This window comes from Phasianus colchicus, chromosome 5 (genome assembly GCF_987193195.1).
Source record: "Phasianus colchicus chromosome 5, bPhaCol1.hap1.1, whole genome shotgun sequence".
In the NCBI taxonomy this organism is placed as follows: domain Eukaryota; kingdom Metazoa; phylum Chordata; class Aves; order Galliformes; family Phasianidae; genus Phasianus; species Phasianus colchicus.
In genome coordinates this window covers 39,638,634-39,654,122 of record NC_143440.1, presented here as the reverse complement: position 1 = coordinate 39,654,122, position 15,489 = coordinate 39,638,634, and the positions used below count along the sequence as shown (strand labels likewise).

General features: G+C 44.9%; 1 protein-coding gene across 8 annotated transcripts in view; it reads right to left on the bottom strand.

The window, feature by feature from the left end:
- The window catches only part of IFT43 (intraflagellar transport 43), a 54,380-nt gene that overhangs the window by 18,301 nt on the left and 20,590 nt on the right, over nt 1-15,489 (bottom strand). For 7 of the 8 annotated variants that reach the window (XM_090141402.1, XM_090141404.1, XM_090141401.1 and 4 more), the window contains 2 exons: nt 5,934-5,966; nt 5,505-5,551 (listed from right to left, as the gene is read on the bottom strand). The exons of the other annotated variant lie outside the window; for it this stretch is intronic. In XM_090141402.1, coding sequence (XP_089997528.1) covers nt 5,505-5,551; nt 5,934-5,966 — 80 coding nt within the window. The remainder of the gene's footprint in view (nt 1-5,504; nt 5,552-5,933; nt 5,967-15,489) is intronic. 8 annotated transcript variants of the gene reach the window in all.

Genomic DNA, 15,489 nt, shown 5'->3' with positions numbered 1-15,489 from the left:
ATACTCTGTGTTTCCCCCATCCACCATGGCTGCCAAAAAAGGCTTCCTCAAACAGCAGAACCTCCAGATCAGAATGTCAGCAGTCATTGTAGGAGTTCGAGCTGGCCTGGACCAGCAGCAGAGGAGAAACCATGACGTTGGTCTGTGTTTGCCCTTCACTGACCTTGTGCAAAGACTTAGGGAAGTGCAGTAGGGAGCAGCAAATGAAGGAGAGAGGTGCATTGACAGAACCACACACAAAGTCATAGCACAGAATCCAAGAAACACAGCAGTCACTGTCACTCTGCCTTAGGCCCCTCTCTTCAGTCCCTCACACAAGCTCCCAAACACCATGTTTTTCTCTCTGTATCCACTGCAACTCATGCTCAATGCTTTTAGCCCATATAGCTCTGCCAAACCTGATGGCTCTCAAGCCTCTGAAGAACACACTCCATGGCAGTTCCTGCAGATTCATAGAATCAGAGAATCCTTAGAGTTGGAAGGGACCTTTAAAGGCCATCTAGATTAACTGTCCTGAAGGAAAAGGGACATCCACAGCTAAATCGGGTTGTCCAGGACCTGATCCAGCCTTGCCTTGAAAGTCTCTAGGAACCTCCTCTCATCTTACCTCCGTTCTAGGCAGCCTGTTCCAGTGCCTCACCACCCTCACTGTATGAGATTTTTTCCTTACATCTAACCTAAATCTACCCTCTTTAAGCTTGAAACAATTTCCCCTTATTCTATCATCACAGACTCTGCCAAAGAGTCTGTCCCCATCTTTCCTGTGGCTTCCCTTTATACTGATACTGAAAGGCTGCTCTCAGGTCTCTCTGGAGCCTTCTCTTCTCCATGCTGAACAGTCCCAGCTCTTTCAGCCCATCCTCACAGGAAAGGTGTTCTATCCCTTATGCCATTTTTGTGGCCCTTTTCTGGACACGCTCCAACAGGTCCATGTCTATCCTGTACTGAGCACTCCTCATCTGGATGCAGTACTCCAGGTGAGGCCTCACCAGAGCAGAGTAGATGGGCAGGATCACCTCCCTCGACCTCCTGGCCAAGTTTCTTTTGATGCAGCTCAAGAGACAGTTCTTTCTGGGCTGCAAGGGCACATCGCTGGCTCATGTCCAGCTTCCCATCTACCAGCTCTCACCCTTCTGGCTCATGTTTGGCTGATTAGATTTTCTTTGTCATACACTCCTTGCAGTCACAGCCCCCAGAAACCACCAGCACTTGGTGAGTTCTGTCAGAACAGCAGCTCACCAGGAAGCAACTCGCAAACTTCATCAGGAATAATGCAGGCAGCAATAACCCTGTGCTCTTACTCTCTGTTCAGAGCAATTTCAGCACTGGTGCATATTTGCATGCAGCTCGTGTTTGGTATTTTATGGCCATATCCTGTGATATCTTGTGATGGCCACCTTCCACCTGATAGACAGACATCACTCCCAGGACAATGCAGGGACCATGGCACATGCCCACTTTCTCCATTTCTTGTTGGTTTTTTTTTTCTTTTTTTTTTCTTTTTTTCTTTTTTTTTTTTCCCCCAAGCAAGTAAGATTAATATTTGATGGAGCATTAACACATTTTCTACTGCTCCTGTTATGCTCAGAGCCTGGACTCCTGTCCTGTTCAAATGCAAAGGAGCTGCTGCCACATGCCAGAAGGGTAAGAAGTCCTTCTAAAGATTTGACATTGTATAGAGAGGTCTCATCATCAGCTCTGCTTCCTCGAGGAGGCTTCCCAGCAGGCAGGAAGAGATTTTGCCTTGAGGGCACAGATCCAGTGACTGTCTCTTGGCAGCTTTCCTCACCTGCAGGTCATGTCGGGGTTGTCTGTGTAGCATAGGCAGGCTTTCATTTCAATCAGCTCTCTCATTCACCCACACTACCTGCTTTAAAATAAGCTGTTGTTCCCATAGACAGAGCATCACATGTGTCACAGCCCAATTTTCCATGAAAAGCCCTGTTCTAGGAGCTATGCAAGAGTAAGAGAGAAAGGGGCAGAAGATTTCTGAAGATGGGAAAACAGTCTGTAGAGGAAGGAGAGCAGGGAGACAGATGATAATATCAGCTAATGGACCCCTGCTCCAGTGCTAAGAGGAAAAGCCCAAGGCAGTGAGGAGATGGGCATCCAGGGTGTGCAGCCTAGCAGAGCAGAACAGGTGGACAAGAATGGAACATAGAAGAAACTTTTACACAACAAAGTTGTCTGCTGACAGAAAAGTGTAGCTGCATGTCAAAATGAGACACACAAGCTGAGTAAAGTCACACACAAGCTAAGTAAACCAAACCCAAACAAAGCAGAAGCAGAGACTCTATACTCCTGCTGGAGAAAGGAGCAAAGGGAGGACAAAGCCCTTTCACATACACTCAGTTGTCCTGTCCTCCTCCCACTTCATGACAAAGAATAGTCTGTAGTGGGGAGAAACTGCTCGTGGCTGCTACAGAAAGCACTTGTTAAATTCTCTTGATCGTCTCCCATCTGCAGTCTCCTGGCTGTACAGCACTCAGCCTCAGCTGCCCGTTTTCCCTGTTGACATGGACAGAAAATTGAGCAATTACCCTTAAACTCCTCTCTCTTAGATTGCCCAGATTGCTACATACATGACATTAAGCCCCCAATTGCCCCTGGCTGAAAATGACTCAACTAGGTCTGTCCTCTAGGAATTAAACATTTTTTTGAGGCTTGTGCAAGTTTATTATTCCTCAAGATGTGATGCATTAAATCCTGTTAAGGCAAGTTTTCCACAGTACAGAGGAGCTGGGCTGCACCACAGTTCAGTTGGACACACAACAACCTAACAAAAGAATGTTAGTTATCTACTTGCTGTGACTATGTTCCAACGTGTACCAGTGACTGCTCAGGAGGGTGGGCACTGAGCTCAGAAAAGGAAGGCACTGTAGGAAATCCCAGAATCCATCAGACAATGCACCAGAACTGTTGCTGGAGGGACACTGTACTTTTTCATATCAGTCTTTCCAGCTTGGACTTTTAAAGGAGCAGATGGTGCTTTTAGTGAAACACATTTCTTTGATCCCTATGACTCAAAATTGGCTCCTTTTTAAAATGGCTCTCTTGTCCTGGACTGGCCTCAATGAAGAAGAAATACAGGTTAAATTCTGAGCAAAGCTTGAGCCAAGACACTTCACTACTAATATTTCAGTGAATTATCTTGTGAAGAGTGGATGACTTGCACTTGGGTTTCCCTGTGCAACTGTAAGGAGTGGCTGAAAATGCATACAGTTCCACGTATGATGTCCCCGTTTGGTCCATCTCCCTTCAACATCCCAGGTTACTTCAGTCTTCACACAACCTTCCCACACTCTGAGAACCAGCTGTCCTCTCCCAGACTCCCACATTCTCCACATGCCAAACCATGGATTCTCTCCAGGGCTTGTCATTTTTCAGTGCTTCCCCCAACAGACTCCAAATTCTAAGCCCCTGAGCTTTAGTGCCATACAAACGATTACAGCTGAGCACACTTCAGATACATAAGCTATCTTTTTAAGGGCAGATTGTTTTGTCTTTCATTCTTTTAATAAAAAGGTTGGACAGCGGACAAGCAATGTTAATGGAATGGTACAGCTAAGCTTTCTAATAGGGCAAAGGAAGGTAATACAAATGTATTGGTTGACAGCAGCAATCAGTAGGCAACCGCGCCTGTTCATATTAAGTTGTACAAGCTAACACATTATGTAGCAGAAAATAACCATGACCCATCCTTGGGGATCCATACACCAATGTCTTGATTTAAGTGTGGTTAGAATCTGGGCTTTACTGTTACAGTTAAGGACACAAGCCCTTCACTGTGTGCAAGGGAGGCCAATATGACTCAATTTAAGGCACAACCACAGCATGCCCTCTGCACTGGCCAGCTCTTATGTATCTCTCTGCTTAACTGCACAAGCATTTTTAACCAGGTTCTGGAGTTTATGTCACCTGTCCTCACTGCAATTGCTGAGTCCACACAGAGAACTGCTTTTCCAGAATCAGTCTGTTTAATCTCCCTGTACCACTAGGACCACTAGCATGCAATGTATTGATCATTCAGAGATTTTCCATATCAGAATTAGATCTACAAACCAGTGTATTTGATTATACTAAAAGCTGCCCAGGTGGGATATGCCAGTAATGTTTGCAGGATCCTTCTTCTAACACATGCATATAGTCCAAAGTTGAATTCTGATTAGCAAATAAGCCAAAACTAACTACAAGCCACAGATTAGGTACAAATAAATAAGTGAAGCGTATTCCAACTTATGATGTCTTCATACCATGTTCTGTATCAATTCTATTCTGTATTTATAGTCCAACATATTCTGTATTTATAACCAAAGCACAAAAAGTCATATGCTGCAAACATGTGGCAAGTTTTTACACCTGCTTAGCAAAGAAAGTTATTATACTCTGAATACAAGACCAAGGTTCAACAAGAAGGACAGCACATATGCAAACAGACAAATAGCTATTCAGAACAGACTATCAGCCTCAGTGATATATCATGAAATTTAAGAAGCCCAAGAAACATCTCAGGGGGGAAATTAAATCTATTCTGAAGATGCCAGTGCTATAAAGGTGCAACTTCAGGCAGTCATATGCTGCTGTGCTTAATCTGTCTGGAAGACCCAAATAAGTCTTCTAATTAGTCTCATTAAACATATTGATGTCTCATCCTTTGTGACTCCAGTAATTTTCTTAATGCTTGGCAATATTTTACAGATGCAACATTTTATACACTGTATAAAATTCTTAGCCCTTGAAAATTGAGGTAGCTCCTAGAGACTTCAATGAATTTCTATGTCCATGGCCTTCCAGTGTTTGCCTAGGACTTCCTACTATGGATTTTTCCTGGCTTCCTCTTGCCTCAATCAGTCCTATAAATGTAGGTAATATAAACTGTATGGAAAACTAGTAGCAGTAAGTTAGGAGTCCAGTACAATAACCCACCAGAGTAAGTTCAGCTTATGATCTAAGATCTTGCATTAGTGCAAGTGTTTTCCTTAAATAACGAGTTCTCTAATGACAGATGCCTTAAGAAAACTGTGCAAGCACTTGTCCTGATAGGCACAAGATAAATCTTTTATCACAAAACACAAGAGGAGCTTTAAACAGAGCCTGCTATCACCTAAACTAGGGGACAGCAGTGATTTCTATCCCCGCTTTTACCTTTTTATCAGTCTTTTATCTTTCTTCTTTCCCAGTACACTATTATCCCTATGGAGGTAATCACAGAGAAGTGTCCCCATGACACTTTCTTTCTTCCTCGAGGCACTTTATTATTCTGTGTCAATGAAGAGACAGACTTAGACTATAGGTTCATTTCATCATCCTTCTCTCAATCTTCTTTGCTCTCTCTCCTCCATTCAGCAGCTGAGAGACTTAAGCAGCAGCCACATTTGTTTCTCTCCTCGAGCTGATTCATTATCTAGCCATTTCTTACCAGATAGTTGCCTCTGCTCACTTTACTGGATAACCCCCAGACAGGTATGAAGGCAATTCTGGCAGTAAAGTAGATGAAAACATACCTCCTCCCTCACTTGATACCTCCTGGCTCTGCTGTCTGAGACGATGACTGCAACAAAACACAAGGAGAAAAGAATTTCAAATGAAAGCCCAAAGAAGCATCTTCTTGCATCTTCTTCTTCCCCACAAGTCTACAATGCCTCATATCTGCGACAAATACTTAGGTTATTACATATGGTTTAGACAGCAAAGCCTGGCATGAGTCTGCTGGGAAAGCAGACATGTTCTACTTCTTCTTTCTCTCACATGGGAATGACACAGTCACCATAAATTCCATATCCAGGAAACTACAGAGCAACCAGTCCTGACCCATGACCAATGCATGAATTTATGCCAGGCTTTGCATCCACCTCAGATTCCAGATCTTGATGTACAGAAGCTCAGAGAGTTGCATCCCCTTTCTCTATGAAATCAGAACAATGGGAACTTACTCTTCTACTTCTTCTGCATGCTTTTTTCCTGACCTGCAAGACAAGGAAAGGCTTGTGCTTAGAAAAGTCTAGAAAGATATATTAAAGAACATGTATTTCTCTGTATCACTCTTAATGTATAAAACAGTTCCTGCAACCAGGTCTAATATCACACATCACACCTGTAAAGAGTTCTTAGTGACCACTAAACCAAGGCATCAAAAAGTCCTTGAGTGTATCAAGTTAAAGCAGAATCATCTGAATCCCAAAAGATACTCAGGTCCAGATACAGCAAGGAACAGAGTCCCTGTTTTTTTGAGTTTCTCACATACTTTTTTCATACTCTCTGACATCTGTTGTGGGCAAAGCTTGCCTTACCTGGATGCAGAGGTTGGCACATTAAGGAGCAATGAAGAAAGTATAATTTGTCTACCTTCCCTTGAGAGATCAACAGGTTCTCCTAGCCCTTGGTTGTGCTTAAAGATTATGTGGTCGCCTCTGAGGGTTAGGAGCCCCATCTGAGCAGGCCAAGTTCAGGTCAGACATGCTGTCGCTGCAGTAAATCAGGGTTGATCCGCCTGAGTTAACAGAAGTTCATAATAATAATGTGGGGGGGAGGCACTGGCAAATGGCAGCTCCCTTGCTCTCCACCCCAGCAAGCCCAAAAGTAATTCAGTTCCTATTAGGGATGCTTGCTCAATATTCAAAATGTAAAACATGGAGGTTGCTGAACCAGCACTTTGAAAAGTTAATTAAATGCCAGGTTTCTTTTTAGCAGATACTTCATCACTCACTGATTGCTTTGGCCATTTTGCAGAGTGAAGTTTCATCTCTATGCATTAGGAATAAATATTCTCCCCTCTCTCATGTCAGAGCACTATGACAAGAGTACATGGGGCTCTACCCTACCACGTGCGCTGTCCCAGGACACACCAAGATGTGAGAGAGACTGCTGCACTTCACTTTTCAAAGCACTTCCATGAAACAGGCAGACTTCTCATCACTTCTCTCTGATGAGGCCACAGGCCTCACTGAGTCCTCCTGTGAATAGTCCACTCTTCTAAGAGCAAGACAACGTGTAGATATGAGGAGAAGAAATCCTTGTCTTCGTTGCTCTCCTTGGAGCTTGCAGTCTGTGAGAGGCTAAAGATTAAACCCAATAAGTAATAATAGTCCAATAATACCACTGCTATGGTCAGAGCTACAGCTACATAAGTGACGCCTGCACCTGAGCTTCCAGCAGAAGTACAACGGAGTTGTGAATTTAGGAGAGTTCTTTCAGTGAGAAGTAATTGTCCAGTTAAGTCCTTTTCCCCAGTGATAGTGCAAAACAAACTTTGTGACCCCCTGATGCTACAGAAAGAAAAAGTAATGGATCAGATCCCACTGCCAACTCACAACAGACTTTGGAATCTGACCAGAGATGAAAAGGCGATACAAGATTCATCCCATTTTCTCTCTCTCCCTTCTGCCTTCACAGAACAGCTTCCCACAGCCTGTCTTCAGACCCCTGGCACTTATAGTGGGACCATTTCCTGGAGGTTCTATCTAACCTCTCCTTAGCATGATCCCATTATTCTTGGTAACTGTCCAGCCCCAAATAACCTTTTTTTTTTTCCCTCAGCACTCACGCTTCTTACATTCTTGCTCACTGCCTGTCCCCAGGCAGCAGTGAAACATGTTTATACTTCCCAGGAGAGGGTCACACCTTGCTGTCCCTGCAAGCAATTTCTGTTTCTTTCCCCTGAGCTCCCTCTCCTGATAGATACGCAGGTGGCCCACTGGGAACGCAGTCATATTTAGTCCTAGTGGCAGAGACTATTCTGCTCTTTCTCAGACTTAAAGCTTTCCAGACTTTTCCTGGTTATGTTATAAATGGACTCATTGAAGGCAGTAAGAAAATACACATTCTGAGAGTTCACTTCACTCATCTAGATGACTCCAAATCCGAACGGCTTTGTTGGGGATATCAATACTCTTGCTTAAGTTTAATTTTCTGCCCGCACTTAATACTTCCATAATTTGTACAGTATACTCAGATTCCTACACTTCCAGAAGGTAGTTTCTGCACTCCCTAAACTATCTGCAAGCTTGCCAAGTAGCTTCACTTTGTTATGAAATAATTGCACTGCATTGAAAAAAAACAGTAATGTGGAGAATAAATTAATAAACCAGAAAGGGACAGCAGTACTGCTTGCTATAATGCCAGAGCCTGGATGTTAGAACGCCTTCCTGTCTCTCTAGGGCTAGCTAAAGTCAGTCCAGTCCCCATGCTTCAGGGAACAGAAGTGGCAGTGGAGGAAAGTAACTTATGTCAACAGTACTCTCATTTATACAGAGCATTTAAATACCAATGGAAGCAGAGCAGGAGACAGAAATGACTGCTGTTCTGTTTAGGTGAGACATCTGCTTTCAGTCACCGCACAACAGAGGTTTGTTAATATATGACTTGGAATAGCATCATTTGATGAAACTGGCATTTCAAACCAGCTCATGGGTAGAGAACTATCTGGGATATATGGTATGAAACTTCTGTACGAAATTTCACATTTTACACTCTCTGTGACCTTGATGACTGAGTTAAGGTAAAGAAGATAACAACCAGCTTTCTTTTTTTAAAAGTCCCAAACCCAAAGCCTTCCTTTTATTTTCTTTGATGACATGTTGCTTTTTAATTCCTTGTTTCAAGCTGGGGAAAAAAAAAATCACAAAATATTTTTGGTTTGTTCTCCCGGCTAACTTTCTGCTTTTTTTGGCCGAAATGCATCATCTAAATCTACCTAACAAAGTGACCCAGAGAGAAAGGACAAGCTCTGGCCCATGTCGTGAGGTTAAAAACCATCCAGGCAATAAGCAGAGAAAGTTGTTAATAAATTCTTGAAATGTGTCCTGCCTCCAACCCTGCGCATTTCATAAGGTTGGATAAGGGCTGAGCTACACATGAGACAGTGTGCCTGGCAGGACCAGCTACCTGCTTGTCCTTTTGGTCTCCAGGTGCTATCAGCAGCTACTAGAAGCCCTGCAGGCATTCTCTGTAAAGTTACCACGCTGCTTAAAGTGGAGTGGAGTGCCCATTCCTGAGAACTGGCTCAGATTTATCAATGCCAATTGCAACATGCTGAGACCAACATTTCATCCTTTAAGAATATCATGCCAAGGTGCACAGCATCTCCCTCATCCCTAAGGGCATAACTTTCTAGTAATGAGTGAAAACTGACATGGAAGATAGACTGTAAAGTCAGGTCAGTATAGATAGATTTCCTACTCTTCTCTTGTATTGTCAGCAACAAGTGCATCGCCCTTGTTTCCTGTTTGCTCTAACAGGAGGCAAAGCCCAGGAAGGATAGCAACAAGCATCCATAAAATGAACAGTTGTGCATGAACTACAGAATGGAATGGTTCAGATGGAAGGGACCTTCAAAAATCATGTCTAACTGCCTGACCAATTCAAGGCTAACCAAAAGTTAAAGCAGATTATTAAGGGCGTTATCCAAATGTCTCTTGAACACTGACAGGCATAACCAGTTCCAGCCTTTGATCACCTTCATGGTAAATAATTTTTTCCTAACATTTATGCTGAACATCCTCTGGTGCATCTTTGTGCTGCATGGACATACACACTTAAGTAAGGGCAAGCAAAACAACACAGTCCCGGGAGCAATGCATAGAAATGCACTGTCTGCTGTATTACACACCAGCCCTCATCAGTTCTTGTGAGAACAATACTTCTGTTTCTCTGATTCTTTCTGATGGGGCAGAAGACCTCCGGCAGACCCCAGTGCATCCTACCACTCAACTTCTGCTATGCACTATCTATTACTCTCCAAGCTGTGCACTGGAGCAGAAGATACAAATGCGATCTCGCTCTGGAGCGTTGCTCAGCCCTAGCCGGCCGGACTCCTGCCTCGTGCTGACGAGAGGGGGCTGAATCTCAGAACCCCCCGCACAGCAGCGCACAGCCCGGCTGAAAGGGAGCTGCCTACAGCCAAGCCCAGAGGTGAAAGGCAGCTCTAATGTAGACATCATCTCCGTTAAACTGTTTCTTTCTCGTTTAATGGACTACCACGGAGATCTAAATGGAGATAAAGTAGCAGGGCTCAGAGAACAGCCAGGCTGCTATCTTTATGCAGCATGACAATGTGCAGTGGTTAATTAGACACCGTTAACCTATTTTAGCGACGCACATAACTGGGATGAATGGAGGAAAACGTCCTTGAAATCTCTCCGTGCTCGCAGCTCACGCAGCTCCGCTCACGCCCGCAGCCCGCTCCGGGGGAGGGAGGACCCCCCGCACCCGCCGTGGAGCTGCGGAGCTCCGGCTGGATGGCGGGGGGCGACCGAAGGTCTCCGCCGGGCCACGGCCGCCCTCTGCCGGGCCTCGGCGGCGCGGCGGCCCCGCGGGCCGGGCTGCGGGAGGCGAGTGCGAGGGGACCGGCTGCCAGGGGGGCCCGCAGGGCCGCACGTGGCGAGGTGCTTCGCAGGGCCTGGCAGCTCGTGGAGAGTCTCATCTGCCTGCCTGTTCTCTGCACGTCTAAAGCACTTCTCTTTATGATTAAAACCAAACAAACACCGTACACTCCTGCTCAAGTATTTTGTCTGTGCCCATCACCGCGGTGAGTAGGCGGTGAGCCACGAGCAGCAGCTTGTTCAGCAGCCTGAGGCACAACTCATCACACATCCACACTGACGCACCAGTGCGAGCGCTCCCAGCTCCCCACGTGTGGGGCTCGGTCACTGCTTGCTCACTGGGGCACAGCGGGTGGAGAACACCCACCACAGCTTCACAGTGCAGAACCGCAGTGGTGCTGGAAGGCGTTACACAACTCGTCCTGACAGCTATCCCGTTTCACCTTCCTTGGGCTTCTGAGCAGTTGTTTGGGTTTCTACCCACCTCTCCCAGGACTGTGGCAGCCTGGAAAAGACTCCTGAAATCAAGATGAACTTTGCCATCAAAACAGCACCCTCACCAGAGCCAGGACTGCAGTGAGCCTTTATTTCTGTCATAGAACACCATCTCACGGCCCTCCACTCCCAAGCCCGGGGGCACACGGGTGTGTGTTGGTATTTCCTCAATGGGGTTTTGGCAGACACACAATTGTGGAACCTGTAATGGCCCCACAGATGACACTCTGGCGCATCACATCTCCCTGGGGTGCCTGGATCACATGCTAAGTGCTGCAGGGGTGGAAAAGGGGGACGGCAATGAGCAAGCACTCCCTGCGGGACAAGACCTGAGCTGGAGCGCCTCTCCTATGAGGAAAGACTGAGGGAGCTGCATTTGTTCAGCCTGGAGATAAGGCCCTGGACAGACCTCATTGCAGCCTTACAGTACTTGAAGGGAGCTTACAGGCATGACGGCAACTGATTTTTCACACTGTCTGACAGTGATAGGACAAGGGTGAATGGCCTTCAGCTAAAAGAGGAGACATTTAGGTTAGATACGAGGAAGAATTTTTTCCACTCAGAATGTGGTGAGGCCCTGCTGGCACAGCTGCCCAGAAGCTGTGGGTTCCCTGTCCCTGGAGTGCTGAAGACCAGGCTGGATGGGGCCCTGGGCAGCCTGAGCTGGTGGGGAGCAGCCCTGCACATGGGGGTGTATGCAGAGGTTTGGGACTGGGTGGGCTTTAATGTCCCTCTAGCCCAAGCATTTCTGTAATCCTATGATTTGACCGACGCTGTGGCTAACCAGCTCTAGCTGACGTGGGTGTATAAGGCACTAGTCAATCTGTAGCAGAAATGCTGTTTTTCTCCTCATGTCCTAGTATACAGGCTTACTTAACAGAAATAAGAAAGCAAGCTCTGGCAAGCAGGCTTTAGGAACTGGCACAAGAGAACAAGCAGGCACATGCAGTTCACAGGGTTGCTGAACCTCAGCCTACACACTGCATCATCCCCATAACAGATGTTCCCAGGGTGCCCCCAATCCACTTGCTGGTAAAGAGCTGACCAGCAGAGCTGCTCTGAGCTCCCACTGAGCAACAGAAAAAACAACAACACTCAACACAAATTCCTGCTGTGTGGGAAAACAGCACTGCAGCTTCTAGAGGTATCCACCACACATCTTTGTTCCCTGAGAACAGGGGCTCCTGTCCAAGAGATCACATCCTCAGTCTCCAGTGAGCAACGAGGCCAACTCTCACATCAAATGGGGTTACAGGAGCATTTCAGTTCCCATTTAAAGGGAAACATACAATTCTGATCCTCATGATTACAGGGAATCCAACCACTAAAGGAAACAGAACTAGAATGCAAAGACAAAGAAGCTGGGTTTTTGTGGGTTTTTTTTTTCCCCAAAACCCACAACAGAAAGCAAACTCCAAATGCTGAAGGACTTGGCCAAAGTCTATTTACTTGTGTCATTGAAAACGTGATATTAAAAACAAACAAACAAAAAAAACCACAAAAACTCAGACAAACTAGGCATAAGTGCCACCTTGTGCTGTCATCTAAAGAACTTGGGAACAATAGAGTGGTTATGTGGAAAAAGGAGAGGACAGGGGGAAATGGGGGCAAACAAGTAGAGCAAGGTCACCTTAGTTCTCTTTCCACAGGTAAACTGCATCAAGCCAGACTTTACAGTCAATTTAGAGGTGACCTAAATAGGCCAGACAAGTTTTTAGCCTTGGCTTTGACTGATTCAAAAGAGTTCCAAGTTGCATGTAGTCTTCAAGAGTGCTTTGCTTTTTTAAGCTCAAACTATTTGGGACAGCAAGTATGGTCTTCCCTGGATGTGCCGGTAAATTCCTTGGAGATGCAGAGAACTAAGGAAGGAAAATGCTTTGCTTTCAATCAAAAAAATTCACACTTTGCCATCTTAGCAGCTTACATGGACTGCTACCAAAATGTCAAATATCATGCTTTTGTTGTGCAGGCTCCATTTTCCATTTCCTAAGGGAGCAAGCCCTTTTACTTCTTCAGTTGTCCAGTGTCTTTCAGGAAAAAGACAAAGAAAACTTCACTAATAAAGAAAAAAATAAGCAGAAAAATAGCTTAAAAAAAAAAAAAAGAAAAGACAAAAGCCCAACTGTTTTTCCAGGCTCCTTCGGGCACTGCAAAGACACAGGTATGGGCATAAGTCTAGCATTTTCCCTATGCTGGAAACCCTTGCTGGTCACACTGTACAGGATTAAAAGGAAAAAATCCCCCATCACAGCAGTGGTACTCAGGGATTCTCAGATGACTCTTTTGTCTTTAAGGGAGTTTCAATTTTCTGCCAGTTATCTTTACTGAGTCTAAACAGAAACACCAAGGAGAGCTCACCCCACCAATGACATGGAGGGACAAGAGGACAAGAGCCTGTTAGCATTCCTGGAACATCCAGCTTATTAAAACAAAAAAAAAAAAGAGTGAGAGAGAAAGAGAAGAAAAAGCCCACCCCAGGCCTGCACACTGCAGCTTACCGCCATCTTGATGTCCTTGATGCGTGCCGATGGCGTGGAGGCGGCTGGCACCAGAACAGCCCAAGAGAAGGAATGAGAGGCCAATGGAGATTTATGTGAGGAGAGTGAGATGGACAAGGTAAAATTGTCAGGAGGAGTTGTTAGAAAGTAAAATATATTGTGACAATTCCACTCCTGCCGTTCATCAATAAACTGACAGATCATTTAGTGTCAATTAGGAGTGATAGATGGACAAGTCCCCATGATCCTGGGCCAAAATTAATGGCTGGGAGGGAGAGGGTGATTGAAAATGACGGCTGACATTGAGAGGAAAGTCCTGAAGGTCCCCAAGGGGCTATTACTTGCCTCATTCCCTTGCAGATCAATGCAGGGACAAACCCAAAAACAGACACTTCAAGACAAAACTTAATCAGACTTCCTTTTCTATCTTCTCCTTCTCAGTTGTGCCCCCTCACTTGGTAGCCTTGATCCTTTGTACCTATACTCTTCACATCACTGAAGACATTCACAGAGAGTGGCAAGATGCAGAGGGAGCCTGCTGTTTTCCCCACCACCAGGAGCTTGGCTCCTAACATGGCAGTGTCATACGGAAGCCTAGCTCAAGATTTATCTCAGCATTGCAGGACTGGGAGTAGAGGGCAGACACAATGACACAAGCTTTTCTCTGCCATCTCAGAGAAACTTGTGAGCACTTTACTACTCCCACTTGCAAGACAGGGATGGCCAGAGGTTCTATAAACCAGGCACTCTTGAGGGTCATCTCATATAGATACAACACAGGATAGTTTAAGCCCATCTTCTTCAAACAGGAGGTTTTTAACTTTAGTTAGCTCTAGAGACCTTAAATCATAAAAAACCTTAATCTCTTAAATAACTTTCCTCCAGCTCCAGGGTGTAATCTCACCATTGTCCAACCTCCAGAGCCCTAAATGATGTCTACACAAAGGTTGAGTTATCAATACCGTTCCGCTCTAAAGGTCATCCCAACTGCATCCACTTCCTTCTTACAGGGCCTTGATTTTTATCTTCCTGTGAAAGGCATTGCTAGACTCTGTACCAGCACGTCTGTTCCAAAACATTCCGGTCATTCACCTAAATAAGCCCTAATTATTCCAATTCTGTATGACTGAGCAGTCAGAAAAAAAGATATTTCAGTTGTGGCTGGAGCACCTGTTGCTAAAATGCCAGGATCCGTGTGTAAGAAAGGAGACACATGGAATCAAAAAAACAAATGAAAAACATACTTACAGGAAGAAAAATAAAGGAAATTCTATAAGGAAAGTAGGATATAAGGAAAGTCAGATAGATGAGATCAGCAGAACCTGGAATTAAATGGGTCTTCGAAACATCTCTCCTTTGTCAAATCCCCACTAGTATGCAAAAACGACTTTCTTTTTCCTTCTCCCATTGGCAGGCTCTCTGTGTTTCTTCCTTCCAAAGCATGAGATAACCTGACAATAAAGCCTTTGCTTTGCTTGACACAAATGTCAACACTGATGTTATTAAGGACACCAGTACAGCTTTCAGAATGGCACTTGAGCTCCATCCAGTGGTTGAAGCGATGCTTCTCTAGCATAAAACCAGCTGTAATTACTGCTACTTATGAAATGTCAGCAGGGTACTACGCTCCAAGCAGCTGCCTTGGTTCTTGGCTGGTCCCTTTTCCTGTAACACTGGAGCTAGAATATTGCTGGGGCAGCAATGGGATTGCCTCTTCTCATGGAGAACTACTCTTTTCTCTCTGTACAATGCACAGTACATTCAGCTGCAGAGAATCACATCAGTAAGCAAAAAAAGATTTCTGTGTCATTGCTTTGCACCATTTATTTTTTGATGGCAGAGGGCAAGTCTGAGGGTTTGCTCAGAAACTTATCTATAGTCCTCACTATTACTCATATCAACAAATTGGGACTCCTAGTAATGACAACTGTTTTACAGAGGTGCTGGGGGTCCAAAGTAATTGCTCCATGCTTGACTTTTAGATTTTTTTTGTTTGTTTTTCTTAAGAACAAGAAAAAAGAACAGCATTATGATCATTCTTGGGACTTTAATATCTGACACTTGTAAACACCATGGGAACTCGTGACAAAATTGCTTTCTCTTCCTTGCACACAATCTGTGCAAATTAATTTTAAACTAATTATAGACTGAAAAACTTTATGGGCTTTCCTCCTCTT